The 22,552-nt window shown below is 31.3% G+C and overlaps 1 protein-coding gene across 3 annotated transcripts; it reads right to left on the bottom strand.

The window, feature by feature from the left end:
* Window positions 1–1,790: 1,790 nt before the first annotated feature.
* LOC141456738 (uncharacterized) lies at window positions 1,791–21,604 on the bottom strand. Of its 3 annotated transcripts, none has more exons than XM_074132990.1 (12): window positions 21,254–21,604; window positions 18,010–19,944; window positions 16,156–16,354; window positions 13,594–14,016; window positions 12,145–12,426; window positions 10,842–11,003; window positions 8,925–9,193; window positions 7,380–7,560; window positions 6,951–7,179; window positions 5,808–6,047; window positions 3,873–4,150; window positions 1,791–2,517 (listed from the first exon to the last, which is right to left on the bottom strand). In XM_074132990.1, the coding sequence occupies exons 1-11, from the start codon at window positions 21,431–21,433 to the stop codon at window positions 3,889–3,891; spliced, it is 4,362 nt and encodes a 1,453-aa protein (XP_073989091.1). In that variant the 5' UTR covers window positions 21,434–21,604; the 3' UTR covers window positions 1,791–2,517; window positions 3,873–3,888. The 3 variants fall into 3 exon arrangements, with proteins under 3 accessions (XP_073989091.1, XP_073989090.1, XP_073989089.1); XM_074132989.1 differs by having other exon boundaries at window positions 1,791–2,514; window positions 12,145–12,430; window positions 13,475–14,016; window positions 21,254–21,602; XM_074132988.1 differs by having other exon boundaries at window positions 12,145–12,430; window positions 13,475–14,016; window positions 21,254–21,600.
* Between the last annotated feature and the right edge of the window lie 948 nt (window positions 21,605–22,552).

The following is a 22,552-nucleotide window of genomic DNA, read 5'->3' as shown; positions in this document are numbered from 1 at the left end:
AGTTCAATGCTCTTCTTTATCATATTATTTCTAGACTGGAATAAAATTTATTATTTTAATGAGTAAATATCAAAAATTTAATTTGTATATCAATCATTTTTAACTCTATATTATAAAAACATTCTGAATAGAAGTTTTATTAGATTTAGAAGTTTTTAAGTTTTCTTACTCAGCTTAGAATCCATCGGACAGATTTTCAATTTTGAATTTTTGAAAGGAAATATCATTTTTGAATTTAGTGAAACTAAAAGAGTGTTTTTTAAAAAATTGGTAACATCGGAAAATCGCAGTAAGTTCAAGTACGGACATTTCGAATCGGTCATCTTTCGGAACCTGTAATAAATTATGGGCCAAATCAGCCAACCAGAAATATCGCTAAAGAATTTATAAAAATAATTTTTCAGCATTTTTGGATTTTCTTGAACCATTTTTAAATATTACAATTCCGCACGACTTTTTATAGGAAAATACTTTTTGGGGAGAGATAAGCTAATGTCTCTTAAAAAAAATGACCGACCCACATCGCCAAGGTAATATTAATTAGAACTCAATATAACAGTAAACTTCTAAATTTAAAGAACATCGGTAGTCATTTTACTAAAAAAAAAGAAAAGTTTTTTGCACAAAATTGTTTTAATTAAAAATTTAATTAATAAATTACAGTTGGAAAATCATGTAAATGCTTCGCACTAACTTTTTTTTATTGTGCCAACCTGTGTACAGTTTTGTGTAATGTTTTGACAAAAACAAGGTGTCATAGTAGGTATATGCCGTAATAATAAATAAATTTGATCTAATCTGGCAAAAAAAACCTTGAATTTGCAATGATGAGTCATGGAGCCACGTGTCACATCATCGTTGACTATTTCTTATTACAATTAACCGTACCTACAACATCTTTGAAAAACCATATTATCTCACTTGTATAAAAATGTATTCTATTTTGTCTTCAGAATTAATAATAATTCTTTATTTATTTATAATAACAAAATTCTTCCTCAATAGGATCTGCATGGCTGCTAATTTATATATCAAAAAAAGAAGGAAAAATATGGAAACAAAATCAAAAGAAAAAATTAAAGTTGTAGCACATTGAGAAAAAATAAAATAAAATGGATACTTAAATTCTGAGTAAACAAAAATACACTTTACTTTTAGCTTTTAATTAAGTAAAAGCACACCGAACAGTTAAACTTTTATCAAAACAACAAATAAGGGGAGAAAACTTAATGAAAATAAAAAAAATAGTTAAGCTTTGCTTTAAGCTTGCCGTTTGTAATTTCATGTCTTAAATGCCAGGCGTTCCTGTTAAAAGCAAAACATAAATTTACAATGTAAGACCAAACAGACTGGGGAAATTAGATCCGACGTCGGAGTTCACTTAAAGTCGGGCATGTTTCAAGGAAATAAAAAAGGTCCTCCTGTAAAGAGCATACAAACCTTCATCGTCCTGGCCGTCCAACCACTATTTGATCTTTAGGCAGTTTGAATTTTAACTGTAAATGCAGTCAATTGTAATTGCCACAAATTAAAATCAATTAATGATGTACCAAATATAATCGAATATTTATACGCCAAGGATGTCCAACGTCCAAAAAATGCTGTGCTCCTCCCAATAGATTCAAGAGCAATGATGAGTGAAAAATAGGAGTTTGAGGATTTTTATGACATCTTTAAAGAAAAGGTTGTAAGGTAAATAGAAACACAGGATCAACCGCAGTTTCTGTAAGGAGGATAAAAATAGGACTGGAAGGTGGTAAAGCAAAGAGTTATTGATAAAGTAGCGCTGAAACTTTTCTAGCACTTTTAATTCTTCATATTTCCAAACTAGACAACGTTAACAAACCAAATTATAGTGTTTTTTCAATATTACGCTTTAATATTAAAAACTGTCCTACAGGATAGTTATAAATGGTAAAGTCATAACATTATGGTTATCCATATTCTTTATAAGGAATATTACATGTAGAAAAAAAATAATAAAAATCAGAATTGTTGGAGACATTTTAAACAAATTTCAATAAGCGCACGACCAAGCTGTGATCGTAAAGAATGTAGAAGATATGTAATGTATCAATAGTTAGGCTTGGAAAGTTATAGAATATTGTGTACATTTCTTGGAATAATTATTACGTTCTGATAAGAGTCTATTTACTCTACGGCCTCGTTTTGTAATGAAAGGAATTTGGTTTCTATTTTGTTGTATTTTATTTTATTTCTTGAATTTATATATATATAAAGTAAGAATATGTGATGCACTTTTGTATATAATTTGAATAAAGACATCTTCTAATTCTATATTCTATCACAATTTTAATTTTAAAATTTTATTTTATTTTATAATAAAAATACAGTTAACAGAAAACTGTAGAACGAAGGGCAGTCTTTGATTACAGTAAGAAAATCCAACATAGAAAACAGGAATAAAATCATTGGAATATAATTAACATTCTCGACTTTTCCAGTGCCCGAAAAAAAAATGTTTAAACTCTCATTGCAATTTGCAAATTCCAGCTGCTAAAACAAAAGGAAAAATAATATTAGATATTAAAAATAATTTCAGAACTTATGGACATAGATGAAGATCATATTTAATACTTAGAAATGACTTATATATTAGGGTAAATTGAGATAATTGCTTGCTTGGTAAGGAATCAAAGTCTTTAATATACCATAGTCCTCAATCTAAGAAAGCATCGAAATCCATTCAGAACTGAAAAAAGAACTTCTGACTTGAAAGATGACAGAACATTTAATAAGGTTTTACAGCTCAACTATCTAAGGCGAGGATTTTAGAAGACGAGCTCAATGCCAGAAAGCAGACTGAACTCTAAAATGGTATTACAGAGTAATGAATGTATAATATTAGTAGGAAATAAATATATAGCTGCAATACCAAATTTAAAGAAAATTGATTGATCGGAAGTGACTCTTTATGAATTGATGTTAGGTTTTTAAGACGATATTCAAATGATTTGTTTAAAATTTGTACATTCACTAAAATCGAGCAGTTTGTTACCTATATTTGTGACACTGTCTTAGAAAACTTCACTTATGTGAGGTTTAAGCTTATGGTGAAATTAAGTTTATTTTTGTAGTGTCCTTTTTTGCTTGGTTAAAAAAGAAAAAAAATAGGTGAGAGAGAGTTATTCGTGTCTCTTGCAGCTAAGTTGAAGTTGTATTCGTAATAATGTGTAAACAAGGGGAAGTGATTAGCTATGCGGTTAGCATACTGGACTCCCACGCGGAGGTCCCGGGTTCGAATCCAGCTTGCTGACCCTTAGATTTTCTCTTCCTAGGAGCTTCTTACGGCTCACTGTCCGGTGATGGACAGTGTTGTCTGTAAAGAGAGAACACTGTCCGGAGGCCGGCAGTGCACTGGAAAAAGCTCCGGGCGCTAACAACCTCAGCTGTTGATGCGCCAAAAAAAAAATAATAAAAAAAAATGCGTAAACAACATTCAATGTAGCGACCGTTTCACTCTTCATAACAATTATTTGATATGAACAATTATTTTTTTATTCAATTTCACTATAAATGCAGCCATAATAAATAACCCAGATGGAAATGTTCTGCCGCTTCCATTAACGAATAAGTTAGGAAATATTAAATCCACACCAATGAAATAGATGACTTCAAGTAGGGGGTCCCATCAGAAGAAGTCATAAGAATATTCCATTTTATGCTAACCCATGGATATATTTTTAGAGGTGAGCGGAGACCCATATGTGGGAAACAGTGGGACCTACAATATATGTTAATACTATCTGTCCACCATATTTTTGTGGAATGTCAGACCATTAAAAGTAATTCGCCAATGATTTTTATGAGAGTAGAAAAGCATTCTGTTTCAATAAATAATAAATCAATACCTCTTATACCGGCTACCTAGATTTTAAGGTTTTCTTCATCCTCAAGCTCTTCTTCATCTCCCTTTTCATCGCTATCCGCAGGCGCAATCACGCCAAACCACTCACTGTCTGTAGTATCAGTCTCAGTGTATGAATCGTGATATTCTCTGTGCTCATCCAAAATAGATTGTACTTTATTCATTTGATTAGCCATGGTATTTGGCTGTACTTCGCCAGGCTCAACTCGAAGAACATGTCCCCTTATTTGTGGTGCAACTTTTAATAAGCACATTTCACCACTGAAAACGAAAATAAAATGCAAACTCAATCAATTGTACCAAATTAGGGAAGGGTTTTGCTCAATGATTAGCCTAATGAATTTTCACGCAGAGATCATGGGTTCGTATCCAATTGACGGCTTTAAGATCTTTATGGCCTCCAATAAGCTCAACTGTCCGATGAAGGGAAGTATTTAATTTAACATGAGAACATTATCCAAAGGCTGGCAGTGCAATTAAAAAAGCTCCAAGTGCGAATGATCAAAAACTTGGAGGCGCCTTAAATTAAAAAGGAGAATAGTTAATTTAATTTTAAATTACTTTTCATGTTTATTACCTCTGTAATGCGATGAAGAAAAAAGATATAATATGATATGTGACATACTTGCTCATTGAGTAATTGTATAAATTATAGTATTTATTTGTTATATTGTATTTTGTATTTGTACTACTGAGCGTAGTAATAAATCTGTATTCGCTTGCAGAAAACCGATTTCACAACACATCAAAGTACGAATATTTTCTCAATTACATTTTACTCATAAACAACGTTTATCCCTAAGTCCTGAATTCCCCTGAGCTATATATAATACTTGTCCTGAATTCACTCAAGGTAAGAGAAGTAGAACTTTCCTCATACAATGGGCAGAAAGTACCATCATGTGGGGACAAAGTAAATACCTTTAAGTTTTATTTTTGTTTTTTAAATTACTTCTTCTCTATAATTTTATGACTAGTTAAAAATGGCTTAGATCCGTAAAAGTATAACTTATGAACTAAAAAAAAAATTCTAGGCTGAAAACCACCTCTCATAAATATTGGGACACTTTTGCTATTTCTAATTTGGAACCTTTGGATGATCGTATGACTGAACTTATATCTCTTCTCTACATTAATTTAGTTCAATTATGACAAACCCCTAAGCAACATTGAATGTTGACAACAATGAACATTGGACCGAAAAGTAAAATTATAACTGAATAAATGAGAAAACCTTTTTTTTTTGTTATTGAACACACAATTTTTGGGAAATAGAAGTTAGCTAAAAGTACACTTACAGAAAAAGTTGAATGCTTTCAACGTTTGGTACTTCCTTTTTGGACAGCGGATCCAAAATTCAGCTCGTTTCATAAATTTTAATTGTTTTTCAAAAATACTATGTATATACTATGTGACCAAACTTAACTTTTTCCCAATTAACTCAATTGGTTTCTGTCTAAGATTTGAGGTTTTGTAGATGAAGAATCTAAAATCAGTGTCTACTAAGAGGTGTGTCTATGATCTAACTTCAGTGATTAATCCCGTAGCCAAAACAAATACAGAGTGAGAACCCTAGGTTTATAATACGAGTAGTAGTGCCACAGAATTTTAGTGAGGGGTATATTTTGAGAATAATATGTAATCATGTGATTTGTTTTTAATAAAATTTATTATATTCCATTTTTTATTGATTGAATAAAGTGATACTTTAAATATAGTTATATATTTTTCTATTTGCATAACTCGTTAAAACTTTTCTACCCTCTCGGCACTGGCTAAGATAAAATAGGTAATCATTTAATAAGACTATAAGAAGGCAAACAAAAGGAATCAAAATACGTCATTTTTCTGTTATAATTTAGCATGTACAGTCATTTTAGAAAATAAAAATATAATGCTAAACATTTGAAATACTTACTTGTTACAGCCAACAGTGACCACATAATCGTAGGCATGATGGAACGTAAAAGTTGATATATAAGTGACATTTGAAACAGCTTCATAAATATTCTGTTTTACGATTTCATTATCCTCGTTTACATTTAAATCATAAACGAATAATGCTCTCGATTGTGAGACCAAGAATACAGTGCTAGAAAACGGTGCCCACTCTACATGTGTTATGTAGTCTTCTGTTAATATTGTATAAATACAAGAACTGAAAAGGAACAAGTTCATTGAATACAAATACTGCAAATATTTGAGATTTCAAATTTAAAACAAACGACAGCCAGTGGATACTGGTGTGATCTACCGTTAGGTAGTTGCATCCAAAGCTTTTATATTTAAGAATTTGTCAAAATGAAGAAAATTAAGTTGGGCAAAAAGCAAAAATGAAGGAAAAGTAAATACGTAAAAATGAAGGTCCCAATGTCTTACTATTTAAAAAAAAACAAAAAAAAAAACTATAAATGAATTCGATTTTCTTGCGTAAGAAATTGATTTTAAGCTATTTTTAAAAGCGAGAAAAATTTCCAATAAGAGAAAAGAGTAAAAAAGAAAGTTTTCCTCGTCGGTCTGTAAAGACATTCAGCTCGTTAAGGGAAGAAGAAATGAGATTCCGAAATGCAAGTGACACCTCAAAAAAAAAATAAAAAATTCGACCTCACTATACAGTAACGTTCAAATAGTGTTCAGCACCTCAAGCAAAAAGATTAACTTAGTCGATGCAAATATTTATATTATATATAATAATAGTAAAACTTAAGGAAGGTATTAGCTCATTGGTTGGCAGATATTAGATTCCAATGCGGAGATTCCGGGTTCGAATCCGGTAGCTGGCCCTTAGATTTTCTCTTTTTAGGAGCTTCTTACAGCTTACTGCCCTTTGATGGACAGTGTTTTGTGCAGCAAGAGATCTCTGTCCATCCAAAGTCTGGCAATGTACTGAAAAAGCTCTGGGCGCTAATGACCACAGATATTGTCTCGCCTTAAATTAAAAAATTAATAAAATAAAATAATAATCAAACTTCTATTGCATAAGGACCTCAATAAATGTTTTTAGTAGTTAAGGACCATATGCCACTTTTTAGTAATAATAAAACAAACTAGGAATACTTACAAATCCTTATAGTCCCAAATTTTGATTAATCTAAAGTCACCGTACGTCAAAAATATTTTAGGTACTAAAATATTAAATTGAATGCTTTTTACAGCAGAATCATGCGCAACAACTTTTTTGAATGTGTTATTCACATGTTCAGTCGTACATTTAAACAATAGCCCAGAACAAGTTCCCAAGAGAAATAATGTTCTATGACTTGGATGAAATGTAGCACAAGATATATTAACTGAAAAAATAAAAAATAATAATTATATATATAAATATTATATTATAATATGTATTCAATTATATTTAAATTTAGCTCTCCACACGAAATCGCATTATGATTTGAGAAACTGGAAAAAGCTAAATTTGAAGTTGAGCTATGAAACTTTAAGCAATTTAAAAATTAAAAAAAAAAAGAAGATAAATATGTTCAAACTTTACCTCCCATTTTTAACATTGTAAAATCAAGAGACGGTCCCATCGATTCATCGATACGCACATGTGGTATCACTGATATATGAGATCTATGTGTCTGCCACCTATCGATGTATCCACATCTTGAAAATGTAAGAAAGACCATGTAATTACTTTCGTTAATTTTACTGTCTGACATCCAATGTAGCTGGAATGAACAAAGAATTTAGAATCATGAAATAAAAACATGTTAGATAAACTGGAGGGAGCACTTTCATTTGCACTGCTCAATAATAATGATCTAGCGAGAAAAAAACGTTAGTAGAATTTGTTAACAAAGTTTTGTACCATTCACGTGAGCTTCTTTTACTCCAAGAATTACTAATTTTCATTGAACATTTTATCTTGGTTCAAACGCAAAAGTGTACTCTAATGGTACTGGTATTGGAGATTGTAATTACACTTTTCTAGCTAAGGTTTATGATTGGGTACTCATCAGGTTGCGTACATTACCTTCATTCCTTCCTTGGACTGACCTCAGGAAGGTGTTCTATCTCCAGTGCTGTTGACAATTCTAGCCGATGAACTTATAACCAAATTGTCCGCGAAAGGCTTGTACTATCCAGAATTCGCCAATTAATTGGCATTAATATTCAGTGGGCACTAAGCGGTTACTATTACACAGCTCACTCGGGTGCCCTAGATACTGCGTATAAATGGTGCAGAAAAGATGGGTTGTCCATCAATCCCATCCATGGGATTGATCATGGTTGTTCCATTCAAAGGGCATAGGATTCTGCAAGGATTAGTGCAGCCCTCCTTGGAATTTCTTTTATCATGGAGGTTAAGAATATCATTTTTACCAGAAGCTGACATGGAACCAACACATTGACATATGTCATACGCAAGACTAGGTCTTGCCCAACCTCCTTCGTAGGTGTGCAAAAAGCTGTTTAAAAAAAAAAGAGTTAGGATTAAGCCCCAATAGGATGATCAGTACCTTCATGGTTAGAACCACGGTTCGAAGCTAGATGATGCCACAGCAACAAGGCTGTTAAAAGATAAGCTCCTGTTCGCTCTAGGCACAGTGGTGTGAATGAGGCAGGCGGTCCCGGTTTTGGGTCTTCCTTTTGACGGCACACCTCCTAGATGGAGTCCCTACAGCTTCAACATTTTTTTTATGTCTAATTCCGGATAGAGAGGCTTGGAAGCGCGGACCGCCAGAGACCGGTAATTACGTGTGGTACACGACGGTTCTAAGACAAATGAAGGAGTGATTGTTGGATTATGGGTCTCAACCAAGATTCAATATTTCGGTTAGCCTACACAGGCTAGCTAAGGTCTTTCAGGCGGAGCCAGTTACTATATATCTTTGTTACTAATCAAAGAAGAAAATAAAGAAAGTTTAAGCTTCGAAAGCAAAACGTTAGTACGCAATTCTTGGACAAAAAATTAGCATCTTGGTAAACAAATCTAGTATTTTTTTAAAAATAATCATTAACTGGATTTAGAGATGTAGCTACATCTTTACAGTGGACTTAAAAAATTAATAAAATAATGAAAATTACTAACCTGTACGATTTTAGGGCGAAATAATACATTCTGACTGGTTATTATAGGTTTGTATTTACTATAATTACTCAATGCTAAGTTAAATATTTGAATTTCACATGTATCTAACACCACTGCCATGTAATTTAAGCGTTGTGGATTAAACCTTAATAATTGTGGCGCTGCTGGAAGTTTTATAAAGTTTGTTGGTTTATGGCAGTATTGTAATTCAAACACAAATATGTGGCCAATTTTATTTTTTATTGATTTTCCATAATTTTTTTGTTTTTCTAAAAATAATATTTTTTTAAAAATATATGTTTACTCGTATATAATGATTTTATAAAATAATTGACAGAGGACTGCTGCCGACCCAGTTCGAGTGGCTAAAAGAAGAGAGAAGCTAAAAATGATTAGTGCTGCTAAAGACCTCAGCAGTCGATGCGCCAAAAAATAAATAAATAAATAACAGAGATGTGAAAGAGACGATGTACTTCAAAAAGGGTAAGATTTGCTTTGCAACTGTCTCTAGACTGGAATGCACTAAATCCTGCATTGCCCAACTTCAATTCCCGCATTCCAGAAACTAACTATAAAAAATAAAGTTCAGCAGTATTCGAGCGGAAAAAAAAACGCTTTAAAATTCCTACATTTAATTTTCCTCAATCTTTCAGCAATTTTTTTACTTGACTACATTGCCGGCGGAATGGTAACTTGTTCCCAAGTATAGCTCAATACTTCAATAGAACCTACCCATTAATCATTAACAAAATTTTTTAATGAATATTATAGGTTATTATTTCTATACTTTGTAAACGAATAATAAAGAAAACTTTTGAAACCATTTTTGAAAAGATTAAAAAAAAAACAAAAAAATTACTTCAGTCATTTCTGATCGACCGAAAAACTTTACCGACGAGCAAGAAGAAGAAGAAGAAGTCTTTACCGATGAGCATTAAATTAAGTGTAATCACCATCTTCATAGTCAGCCGTTTGCAGAAGGCCAAGTTATAATATCCCAAGATGAAGACCTGGAATATGTGATACGCAAAGTAATTAGAGGCATGTAAAAAAATGGTGTATAAAGATAAATTTAGCAAAACCTAAGTATATGTCGCCAACAAGCGGTGAAGACCTAACCGGTATTTGAGCGGTTAATATTTGAGAAATTCAAATATTTAAGCTCTGTCATCAGTAAGGACGCTTCAAGTAAAAATGATATATTGCAAAGAAATGTAATGGGAAAAAAACAATCGGGATACTGATCCCCATGTTATTGAACAGCAAATATTCTAAATAATACCAAAAAGACAATATATAGTAGCTTCGTATACTACAGTATGCTGCGGAGACTTGAACCTTGAATAAGACTATGAGAAAAACAGCCACCGAGACGGATTACTGGAGAGGGGCAGCACGAATATCAAGGCTTGAAAGAATAAGAAACAAAGAAATAAGAACGTTTCAAAAAAATGTGCCTTCAAAAGTGGAAGAAAAGAAAATTAGATGGTATGGCCATATAGAAAAAATGGAAAAATGGCAGAATGGCTAAGGAAATCCTAGACTGGGAAGCCTAAAAAAGAAGAAGAAAAGTGGATAGATGGCTTCTGAGAAAGCCTCCACGGAAATTTTTAGAAATACCACTACTTCCTGTTTGGGCCACAAATTCTAGCTTAGTGTCCGGTATAGGCTCCCCAACAGGGCTTGAAGTCCATTTTGCTGTTTCTATATTATCCGTTTCTGGGAAGCTCTACGCTGACTTAACAGTAACACTAAACAGTAGTAGAAAAAACGTAACGAGAAAACATTCATGGAAGCCGGCAGTGAAATTGAAAAAGCAAATAAAAAAAAATTAGAGCAACAAACCGTACTCTGTTGAGGACTTATGTAAAGTTCTTCATCATTGAGTATAAAATGTAAAATATTTTTTTCTCTTACTTTTAGAAAACAGAACGAATAATAGATCATTACGACTAGGAAACCATGTTATCTGAACTACTTTGTAACCAAAACTGCCTTTTATACCAAAATTCCATAAATAGTTAAAGGCTTTTATAACTCCAGGCATAGTTTTAGTTGAAAATGCATCTTTAAAGTATTCTGTAAAACAAAACAAAAAATAATAATAACAATAAAATAACAAATTTTATCAGAAACATTACTATTTCAATCAATGCTACAAAACTTAAATTCAAACGAAACGAAGTTCAAATGAAGTATTTATTTAGGTTTTAAATAGAGGATCCGACCAACTTAAGAAAAATTTACCATCATTAAGAGAAAGATTTCGCTCCTTCGAGCAAGCCAGTTTTTCCACTACATCAAGAAGATATCCCGAAAAATCATCAGGTGTTACTTCGTCTCTAAGGACTAATCCCTAAGATGAAAAATTTAATCGCGGATAGTATCCAAACAAATCCATGTTCAACCAAGTTAATTCACCAAATCAATAACGCTTAATCTGGAAAAAATTGATCAGAAGTAAGGCAACGCTTCAGTCTTAAAGAAAAAAGAATCGCAACCGACTTAGCGATTTCCATGCAGCATCCAGATTTTCTTCAATTTTTAGAGGCCCTTTGGATCATCTTTGAAACATTCTGACCAATCTTTACAACTAAGGAGTCTGCCTTCCTTAAAGTAAAACGTAACATCACTCAATCAAAGCGCCTCCTGTTATTTGTAACTGTGTAAAAGACAAAACCAAAATTGGTGAAAAAAAACTAAGCCCACAACCCGAAAAATCCCGCTAAAAGCAGTTTTTAAGGAAACATGTCTAAAAAAAAGTGATGCTTTCCTTTGTGCAATATCACAAGACGTATCAAGTAACCAGTGCTTTTTTTTTTTTTAACCTTCAGAAAAATTGCTCTTCTGAACGAGCCGTTTTCCAAACAAGGAACTTCAGCAACATATTTCATCCTAGATTATCTCTTTGGCCTGTTAAACCCTAAGATCCTAACAATAGATTGAGGTAGCGCAACCTAGAGGGATGTCTAACCTTTATCATTCACCAACAAGAACGCAAAAAATTAATGGTTCTGGAGAAAATTCGTCATGGGAGTTATTAGATTATGTGTTTACTTATTTTAAAGAAAGTTGTAAGTTTGCGGGGCCGTTTAAAAAGCCTCCCTACACTCTACACCAGAACAAATAAATTCAAATACTTGTTTTAGATTGAACACATCAAAATATAATCCTAATGACTATTTCTTTATAACATGGAAAAATATTTTTAAAAACTTACCAAGTAAGTTGGACATATTGCGGTTATAGTTACATAAACGTCTTAAAAACTTCGCCATACTAAATTTCAACTTCGCACTTAACAGACTTTGCGGTGGTGGTGGAATTTCCCAAATAGTGGGTATTTCTAGATAATTTAAATATTTTAAACGTCTTGCCTCTTCTTCTTCATATTGTTTTTTCCTCACACATTCTTCATAAAAAGCTTTTATATTATATTCACACACCAATTCGCATAAATTATGATTTACATCGTCAAATTCAATATGTATTTGTGTAGAATCTGACTGAAAAGCAATAATATTAATAAAGAGTTAGTTATTAAAATTTTTAACTTTTATATTGAAAATTAGCTAACTTAAGAGCCAGTGCGCCAGCAAACCCTAGCCCAGACTAAGCAAGGGAAGAATAAAGAAACAAGTATTTAGTTGTAACAAATGTCTAGAATGATTTATCTATTCAGTAAGAGTGGCAAAAGAATGTATAGTGCATGCTTCTTTGATGTTGAGGAAGTCGTATATAGGATGTCCTAAAAATTGACGAGTTTATTTGGGAAAGTAATGGACTGAACTTCTATTTCCAGATATGACATTTACATATAATCCTAATATGTATAACACGAGCATTTTCGAAGTGCATCATCTATCAACTGCTTAGCCAAAGTTATTTGGGCTCGAATCAAACGGAATATTACATTCCTTTCACCCTTACATTCCTTTTCTCACATCACTGATTTCACCACACAAAATTTTTTTTTACGCATAACATCAACTCCAGTGCATAAATTGTTGTTGTAAACTAATAAATAAACATACATCGGTGTACTCCCAGAAGATAATAAATCTTTACCTGATTCCTCAACTACCCCGAACGTTTCCAATACATTTAACAATATTTCGGGGCCAAAAATTCATTATAAGATTTAAAGAGGGAAGAAATATTATTCAGAATATTTTGTAACCCAATTAACTAATATTCGTAGTGGAAAAAAAATTATTTAAACCATTGCGCTCTAGGTTTTCGAGTCATCAAGATTATCACAAAAAATGGTCCGTTATTTTTGCCTTAACTAAAGTTTATATTATACAAAAGTTGTATGGATATCTTGAGAAGCTCGTTCGATAGACTATTCAGTGCATAACTTGAACGTACTCTTCAAAGTGAAAAGGTAATTAACAGATACGAATTCCGAATATTAATTTAAAATAGATACAACAGAATTGTGAGTTTTTAGCAGGAGAATTCGTTTCATCCCTAAATAATTAATTTTTATACAAATTTAGAATATTTCCATTAAAAGTATACATACTTTCCAATACTCCCGTACTTACCAATTTATGTATGAATTCTGGTTGAATTTCCTTATCAAATTTCGGTGTACGAAGTGCTTTCATTATTCGATTATACTCATACTCTATACAATCAAATATAAAATTCGTTGCGGACTCACTTTCCTCTACTATCTCCTCTTCCACTTCTTCCTCTTCCATTTCTTCCTCTTCTTCTACTACTTCTTCTTCTTCGAGTAAAAAGCTTAAGCCGGTTACATCTTTACTAACTCTTTTAACAATGACTTTTTTGATAATTTTAGGTTCTGATGACGATTCATCAATATCATGATAATCTGAATCGAATATATTTCTAAAAACATTTTTATTAGCATCACCCTTAACTGGGCTGTTTAAATCATCAGAATGTTCTTGTCTACTTCTTGGAAATCCATCAGGATACAACGAACGAAATATAAGGTCACCAACCTTAAATTTTAACATTCTTAGTTCTTCTTTGGTATAACTTTCAAAATCTATGCCCATATTATCACAAACTTGAATAAATTCTGCTAATTGTTTTATTGGATCTAAATATACTCCCTCTGAAAATAAAACAAAAAATTAATAAAAGTAAAATTATTTTTCTGCATCAAGAGAAAGTATAATCTCTTTAACGACTAACTGTTCTACAATTATTAAGTAATTTTTCGTACACTACAAATTGTACTCGTTCAACGAATTATTAAATTTCCTTTAAATTACTTAGATAAATAAATTCTTATATTAAACTGTGAAAAAAACATGAGTATTACATATAATAACTAAATACTTTTTTTTAAAGTAAAAGTAAGTAAAGTAAAATAAGGACACAGTAGGCCTATTTTTTCAGGCCGGTTTTACGTCTAACTACCAATTAGGTGTCGTGGACGGATTTTTTTTTTATATACATATACAGGGTGAACCTGTAAGTATTGTCCATAGGCCTACTGTGTGTAGTACATCTAAAATGGAGTTCAATGACGTATTGGCCAACTTCATATTTTCCACTGTTCTTTAGTGACGTCACTTTAATTTTTTTTTTCTAAAATCATTACTTTTTTCCAATAAAAATGTTATTACTCAGAAAGTTTTAGTCCGAATTCGATTCTGATGACACGGTTAGAAAGAGAGATAAATTTTCTAAAAATTGACACCATTTCGAAGCATAAGTTATTCTCCAAACAACCTCAATCTTCCTCCGAATACTGGAAAAATAAGAGTAATCGAAATTTTTTAAAAACTCATTAGGCCCTTATGTGATCATTATCAGACCTAGGTGCTGGCACTTTTTTATAAAAGTTTCCTTGTCTAATGGGCTTTCAAACGGTTTATCATTTTCCAGGATTCCTTTGATCTTCTTATGAGAAATTACGTTTGTTTCGCTAGAAAACTTGTTCATGAGCACTCAACAGTGTTAGTTTATCAAGTTGTGTAATTCATTGAAAACTCTTTTAGATGGACCATTAGTCAATTTTAAAGTAGGCAGTCTTAAAGGTTACAAATTGCACAAAAAAAAAAAATTGAGAAAATTCATATAGTTTGTATTTACTCCAAATTACAATTTCACTCACAACTACAGTGTGAAAAAGAAAACAATGTGAATTAACCTTAACAACCCTTTGAACCCTTCTTTTTTTTTCTTTTTTTTGTGCAATTTGTAACCTTTGACTTCCTTATTTTAAGACATACTTCGGCGTCAAAAAATACACTGGGTGAACGCAGCGAGTTCAAACTGCGATTACGTAATAAGGGGAAATGTGACTTCCAAATACCACCTCGCACGCTTTTTGAAGCTCTTCGTTCGCGCTCGGCAAGCATGTGTGCATTACTTTTCAGCCAACCCTCGTATATATCTAGGTTTATTACTTTCACATAAAAAAAATGTATTAGCTTATTTGTACTATCATGACTAGTTAGGATAATTGATCAAGTTAACAGTGAAAGAAAAGTAGGGTTTTGTTAATTGAACATTTTAGTTGGTAACGCCCAAATGGAATGAATGCCTAAGTTTGTAAATACTTTATAAAAGTGTTACACAGAGTTTAGTCTTGTAGCCCAACCGGCTTTGTAAGTAGTGAAGATCTGTGCCCTTGAACACGGAGGGCATTTGATCAATATAATATTCAGTATAATTGAAGGAGAGCGTTTATTATAAATTCCTGAGGTTATATTCTTAATAAACTAATATTATTTACTTGCATTTTCAGAAAAATTATTAATTAAATTTTCAACCAACGCTCTTAAAAATTGAGTTATTTAGTTGAATATGACTTCCAGGTTGATATAAACAGCATTTAAAAGTTACACCAATATCTTATGTTATGCACCTACATCTCTCTCTAGCAAGAAACTATCCCAAAGAGCCAGTTTCCTTTTAAACGCATCTATTTTATTTAATAAGGTACAAATATTGGTAAAGATCTTGAAATGATATTTTAAATTCGTTTAGAAAGTTAAATATGTCCCCCATTATAGGCGAGCATAGCATTTTGTGCAGACGTGCTGGTTATTTTTGCAAAACGTTTGGTTTGCATGGTGCATGGGTTGTGCACTGTATGGACCGGTTTCTGGAAGCGCCTTTAAGAAGGTAGTTATGAGAAAATATTTCCACAATTCTTTTTTCTATGAAATTGCATTTTCACCCATCAGGAATAGCAATTTTGCAATAAACTTATATATATATCAATCATTTTAATACTTACGTTTTCTAAATTCATTCCTTGCTAAAAATATATTTTCAATTAATGTATCTTTTACTAAATATCTATGAGGACGTTCAAATATGGTAAAAAATTTGCAGTCGAGAGTTGGCATCACAAATGAATTTTCGTTAAGATTAAAAACCCTTCTATTCCAGTCATAATTAGCGTCAATGCGACGTACCATTTTTGTCATTTTGATCTGGAAATAAAACAAAATTATTAATTCAGATTTTTAAACTTTCTTATAAAGCAGTTGCTTTTGAGCAACCCTCTTATCTCACTTGATTTCTCCCTTTACAAAGCAATTTATAATAACCTAATTTCCATCAATTTCTGGAATCTGCCGACATGTTCACTATGGTGTGTTATTATGTTCATTTTACTTGATCATTGAAACAATTTTAAATTAAATTTAATTTAATATTAAAATTAAAAGTAAGTTTCTAATCATTGGTATGTGTTTTTCTATCGGATCTTAAAATAGGTAGCAAAGTAATCATTTAGGTAAGTTTTATTCAGAACTAGTAGGAAAGTCCTTAACCTCTTAAGTAGGGAAAGGCACAAGTCTCTTATGGCTGTGGTACCGTGGGGCATAGATTCCGTCCCTTTTCTAATCTAAATCTTAATCATTTAGGTCACTATTAGAACTAACTAAAGAGTGCGTTACTTAACTCGTTAAATAGAGAAGCTAAATTATAAATTTGAAAAAAAAAATCGGAAATGGGCTATGTTGTCTATAAGGAGAGAATACAGTTTGGAGCCCGGCAGGCACTGAAAAAGGACAATGAACACTGATAGACGCACCCTAATTATTTCAAAAAGCTATCGTCAGTCAAAGGCAAAATTTTTAAATAAATACGCAGCATATAAAAGAATACTTGATATTGTTCAATTTCTACATTCAAAACATAAGCAGGGGCTATTGAAGGAAGTGAAAGTAATTTTTTGATGAAATATCTCTTGGAAGTTTTTTAATATCTCAAACCGCTGGTAGCCCAAAATTTTACAACGTAACAAATTATAGAACTTATACATTTTTAAGTACGCTACATTTAGCTTTCAGGGAAAGTTTATTTAATGACAGAAAAGTGATTCCAAATTCTGTTGAATCCTAATTTTTCTCGTGAAACTTTACTTTAAAATAGTAAACATATGGAGAGACGTGATAATAATGTTACACCAAGATATTATGTATTTGGTATTTGGAAGGGGACACCGTTAAATTTCCATCTTTTTTGCAGCTTAAACTGAACCCTATTTCTGAAAACTACTGTACATGTTTTAGCCCAAAATAACTTTTAGATGCAGTTGTTTACAATATTTTTCAAGAGCTTTAATATTTCTCTGCAAATCAGTTATCAAAATAATTTGATTTTAAGTGATCATATAAAAATCTAAATCATAAAATCTAAACAAATCTAAGGGGAAGTCCTGGTGTGAGTCCAACTGGCATTACTTAGATTTTCTGTTTCATTAAAAGTTTCTGTAATTTCTGCCCGGTAACTGACACTGTTCTGTGTTATGAGCAAAAAATATTCAGAAGACAACAGTACTATGTGAACAGTCCGGGCATCCTATATTTCTGATAATGATGCACCTTAATCATGCTTTATGATTAGGACAGCTAACAGTTTGCCTTAATCCAATCCCTTTTTTCATTCAAGTCACGTTAATAACAGCAAAGAACATGTTCCCCCTGAGCTTTCTTCAGTGCAAGCCATCACAGAGCTCGACTTCTCAGAAGAGGGAATAACGGACTCTGCAAACGTTCCACATGTGGAAAGGGGGCTGCGGAGACCAATATAAGACAGACACTTCTAAGCTAAAATAAAATATAAAATAAAACCTGCTTACTCTTTTCGGCTTAATGTTAGTTAGGAAGATCTCAGATCTCTTCGGTTTATTCAACTTCAATCTCTTGTATTTTTCCAATATGATATCTCTTTTATTGTATTTAGATAGGGTCACCACATCTGATTCCATACTTAGTGTGTCAAGTGTGACATCCCACTGGCAATCCATACTGTTACAATAATTAAAATATAATAAATCATTTAATTTGGACTCCTGTAGCTGATAATCCACATCACATACCATAAATATTGGTATGTCATCGAGTACCAAATTTAGTGGTACATAGGAATTAAATATTTGTTCTAATATTTCATCTGACACAACATAATCCCCTTTTTTATTTAACATTTTTAATTCCTTGTTTCGTTCTTTTAAAGATTTTTTAATATTTTTTAAATATTTGAATCTTACCCTTTTAAATGTTAATTTTGGTTTGTAATGTTCTAATTTCATTAATTTTTCTAAGGGTGTTTTTAAATTTTCGTCTGGTTCAATATCAAATTTGGATTTTAATATTTCCAATACATCTACATAATCACTGTGAATTCTATTTATTTCTCTAAACAATAAATTTTCTTTGCATTCTTTGTAAATACTTGCATTTTTCATGAAATCTTTTGAATATTTTTTTATACGATCAATTTTAAAATTTAATATAATTAAAATCCTTTTTAATATTTCAATTATTTCAAATTTACTTAATAAATGTTTTTTATTTAAACATAATTTCAGGACTGGTTCATACTTTAATTTTTCAACAAACTGTAGTTTTGCAGTTTTTAATGAATGCATTAAATCATCTATTAATTTGCGTTTAATTTTTTCTAGTTTTTCATTTTTTTTCCTAAATTTTAGATATTGTTCAGACTCCGTACGAGGGATCGTTGACGTTGTGCATGTTTTTATAGAATCTTCATCGGTAGTTATTTCTGGGGACCTGAAGTCTATGTAAATTATTTCTTTATATTCTTGACGTTTCTTAAATTTACATAGAACGGTTCTTTTAATTCTCATTTTTTTTGTCCTTCTCTGTACTTCCTTTGATTCTAACTTTGAAGATTTTACTCTTTCCATAATTTTAGGTTTGAGATACTTTGGCGGCTTTTTAACTTCTTTAGTTTTTGGTACTACCTTTAATTGGCTTTCATTGGTTCCTTTTGTTTCGTTTAGTTTCTGTTTAACAGTTTTAGGTTTAAATTTTTTATTTTCCTCAATAATTTTTTTCCTTTTCAACGATATATCATCTGCTTCATGTTCTTTCTTTCTTTTCTTTTTTTCCAACGCATGCCTTTTCCTAGTCTTATCTATTTCCTTAATTATTTTTTTTTGACTCTTAGATTTTTCAGTAAACTTAACTTGAGATTTTGCAGATTTGCCAATGTTAATTTTTTTACGATCCTCTTCTCCAGTTTTTTTTTGAATTTTGGACTTTTTAACTTTTATTATTTTAATTTTTTTTTTAGGTTTAGGTTTAGCTTTCTTTTCTGTAGACAATCTAACAAATTTCATTTGTTTAAATTGTCTAAAAAGTCTTCGCGCTGCAAGATATTTTATATATTTTGACTTTTTAGATTTTGACGTAAGTTTATGTCTGAAGTACATTTTTTGTATTTTCGTTAGTTTTTTTTTAACTTTCTTATTGACTCTACGTTCATCCATCAAACGTTTAAATTTTTTAATTAAAGGTTTATTTGATTTAAATTGGTTTGGTTCTTTAGTTTTTTTAAAAAATTTACGTTTTTTTATTTCTAACAATTTAATTTCGGATTTTGTATACTGATTTTCTAAAAACGGATCCCATATACCTAAACTTGGATACATTTTTAATTTTTTAAATTTATCATCTTTTATGATAAATTTACCAGCTTTTATTATTTCAATTATTCGTTTCAATTTTAATTTGGTTGAAGCAGGATGAGTTGATATTTTAAGAACCTGAAAAAAACAAAAAAATTTTGTTAATTATTCACAAAAAAAAACAAATAAACTTTGGTGAGTAGCTTAATATAAATAACAAGAGAACAAAATTACAATGAAAATAACGTATTAAATGTCAAAATTCAAGAATTTTGTTCTTAGATTTTTAATTAAACCACTCTTAAACCGAAAACACTGAAATAAATGCTTCTAAAATAGTTTTTTCGATTAGAAACAAATACTCTTTTCATATCATTAATTCATCTGTGAGGAAGTACAAAGCCTACATGACCAAAGCAAACCCTTCTACGCTCATTTAGCTTCTACAAAGAAGAACAACCAGCAAACAGAGTCTAGGAAACAAATTCTCAACCAATCTTGAACCATTTAAAATTTATAATGAAGTAAATATGATGGAAGTATTTCGCTCAAAACGTAACAAAAAATTTGGTATGAAATCTCAAGACGATTTTCTCTTTCCTCTATTTTAAAGTTCCAACTCAGAATTTTCCTTCGAACACTGGGGCCATTGTGTCATTATTAATCCTTCAACATTGTAGTTTGTAATCTAATATGTATCCTTACAGGGAAGTCTAATCATTTCTTCATCAGGTTTGGTGTTTCACTACATGTTAGGGAGGTTATATCAGGCATCCTACCTTCACGGAATCATAACCTCCCTAACATGTAGTGAAACACCAAACCTGATGAAGAATGAAGTCCGAAACCAATCAGAAATGCTATAAACCCTTGCTACGACGGGTAAAATACTCTAAGGGAGCTAATTTGATTAAATATTATCAAATATTTCACACAAATGTGGCAGAATTAAACAATAAATAAATTTATTTTTCTTTCTTGTTTCTTAGTAATGGTGTTGCCATTTATTCCTCTATTTAATAATACAGAACTGTAGATTGAAATACACCTAGTTCTGTTTATTCGAAAAAAAACTTATTTATTTTTTGTTATTGTTATTTGGGGATCTGGCCCATTGCTTTTTGTTTTAAAGGATTCTAAAATCCTAAGAAGTGGGCGCCTCTTGGAATTTATTTTTCTTTCTTGTTTCTTAGTAATGGTGTTGCCATTTATTCCTCTATTTAATAATACAGAACTGTAGATTGAAATACACCTAGTTCTGTTTATTCGAAAAAAAACTTATTTATTTTTTGTTATTGTGATTTGGGGATCTGGCCCATTGCTTTTTGTTTTAAAGGATTCTAAAATCCTAAGAAGTAGGCGCCTCTTGGAAAAGTTTACTAGGTAGGAGGTTTGCCTTGTTAATCTACAGTTACCCATATTATAAATAAAAATGATTTTTACTAACAAATTTTTTCCTTGGTGGCTCTAGTTTCTTGGGTTTTGGTTCTGCCTTCTTTTCTTCTTCTTCTACTTCTTCTTCTTTCGGGACCTCCGCTGTTTCATCTGGTATTTCTTCTTCTACTTCTTCACCGATTTCATATTCTTGTTCTTCTGCTTCTTGTTCATCAATCGCCTCTATTTCCATCTTTATATTTAATTTATATAAATTAAATCTACGACTAAACTAAAATAAATTAATGTAAATTTTCTTCAAATAATTAACTGCAAATATATTAAAACATATAGTTAAATTTTAAAGTTTAATTTGCTAAGCAACAGTTCTAATAATCTAAAAAAATTGTTGGTGTTTAAAAATTTTCAATAAGTGTATACAACTAACTTATCTCATTAACTGATTACTTAAAATTTAAGTTTCCAGCTGTACTTTTTTAGTTTTACATTTTTTAATTAAGGGTTTTATAATCGTAAACATTTGAGATAGTAATTTTGAAAGGGAGTTGAACACGTCAGTTCAAAAACTAATTTTCCTGGGAATGTATTTTAAACTAGAGTGGTAAAGAGAAAAAAAAATATTTAATTACACTAAACTAAGGAACACTAAATTTTCCGTAATGTCATTTAGTTTATTATTTATTATAAGATTAAAGAGAGCTTATAAGAACTTAAAATTAACAAATGTTATATCTTCAGGGAAGGAATTATCTGAATGGTTAGCGAATACTGAATTCTAACTGAATTTATTCTCTCCAGTTAAATTCATCAAGCGTAAATATGCATTCAAATTTTAGGTAAAACTCTTCTCTCTCTGTTGTTATCTCATCATTCGAATCATCGGAAATCCCAGCTGCCAGATTTTCCCTTTCTAAGAGGTTCTTACAGCTCACTGTCCAGTGATGGCAGCATTGTCTGTGACGTGCGAACATTGTCTGGAAGCGAGCAGTGTAGTGAAAAAAAAATTCGAGCGCCTATGTACTCAGATGTTGAAGCGCCTTATAATCGTAAGATTAAATATATATATTTATAGATAACCATAAACCTATGTTCGACTATCCAACTAATCGAGATGGTCAGCCAATTACGACTATTTATTGTGTGCTTTCCAGCTTTCGAAAGCAAAAATAAAGAAGTCAAAAAGCTAATTTAGGCATTTTATTAGCATTTTTTAGGAATGAGGTATTTATTAATCTCTATTTTTCTTTATAGTCCACTTTTTCAGGCGGGGTTTAACGTCCAACTATTTTATCAGTTAGCTATTACTGTGCGTTTCTGGATATAAATCCATAGATATAAATTTGGAATGATC

This window comes from Rhodnius prolixus, unplaced genomic scaffold (assembly GCF_049639745.1).
Source record: "Rhodnius prolixus isolate KJV_2025 unplaced genomic scaffold, Rpr scaffold_10, whole genome shotgun sequence".
NCBI classification, from domain to species: domain Eukaryota; kingdom Metazoa; phylum Arthropoda; class Insecta; order Hemiptera; family Reduviidae; genus Rhodnius; species Rhodnius prolixus.
The sequence above is the reverse complement of the archived record's forward strand: the minus strand, read 5'-3'. Positions and strand labels throughout refer to the sequence as shown.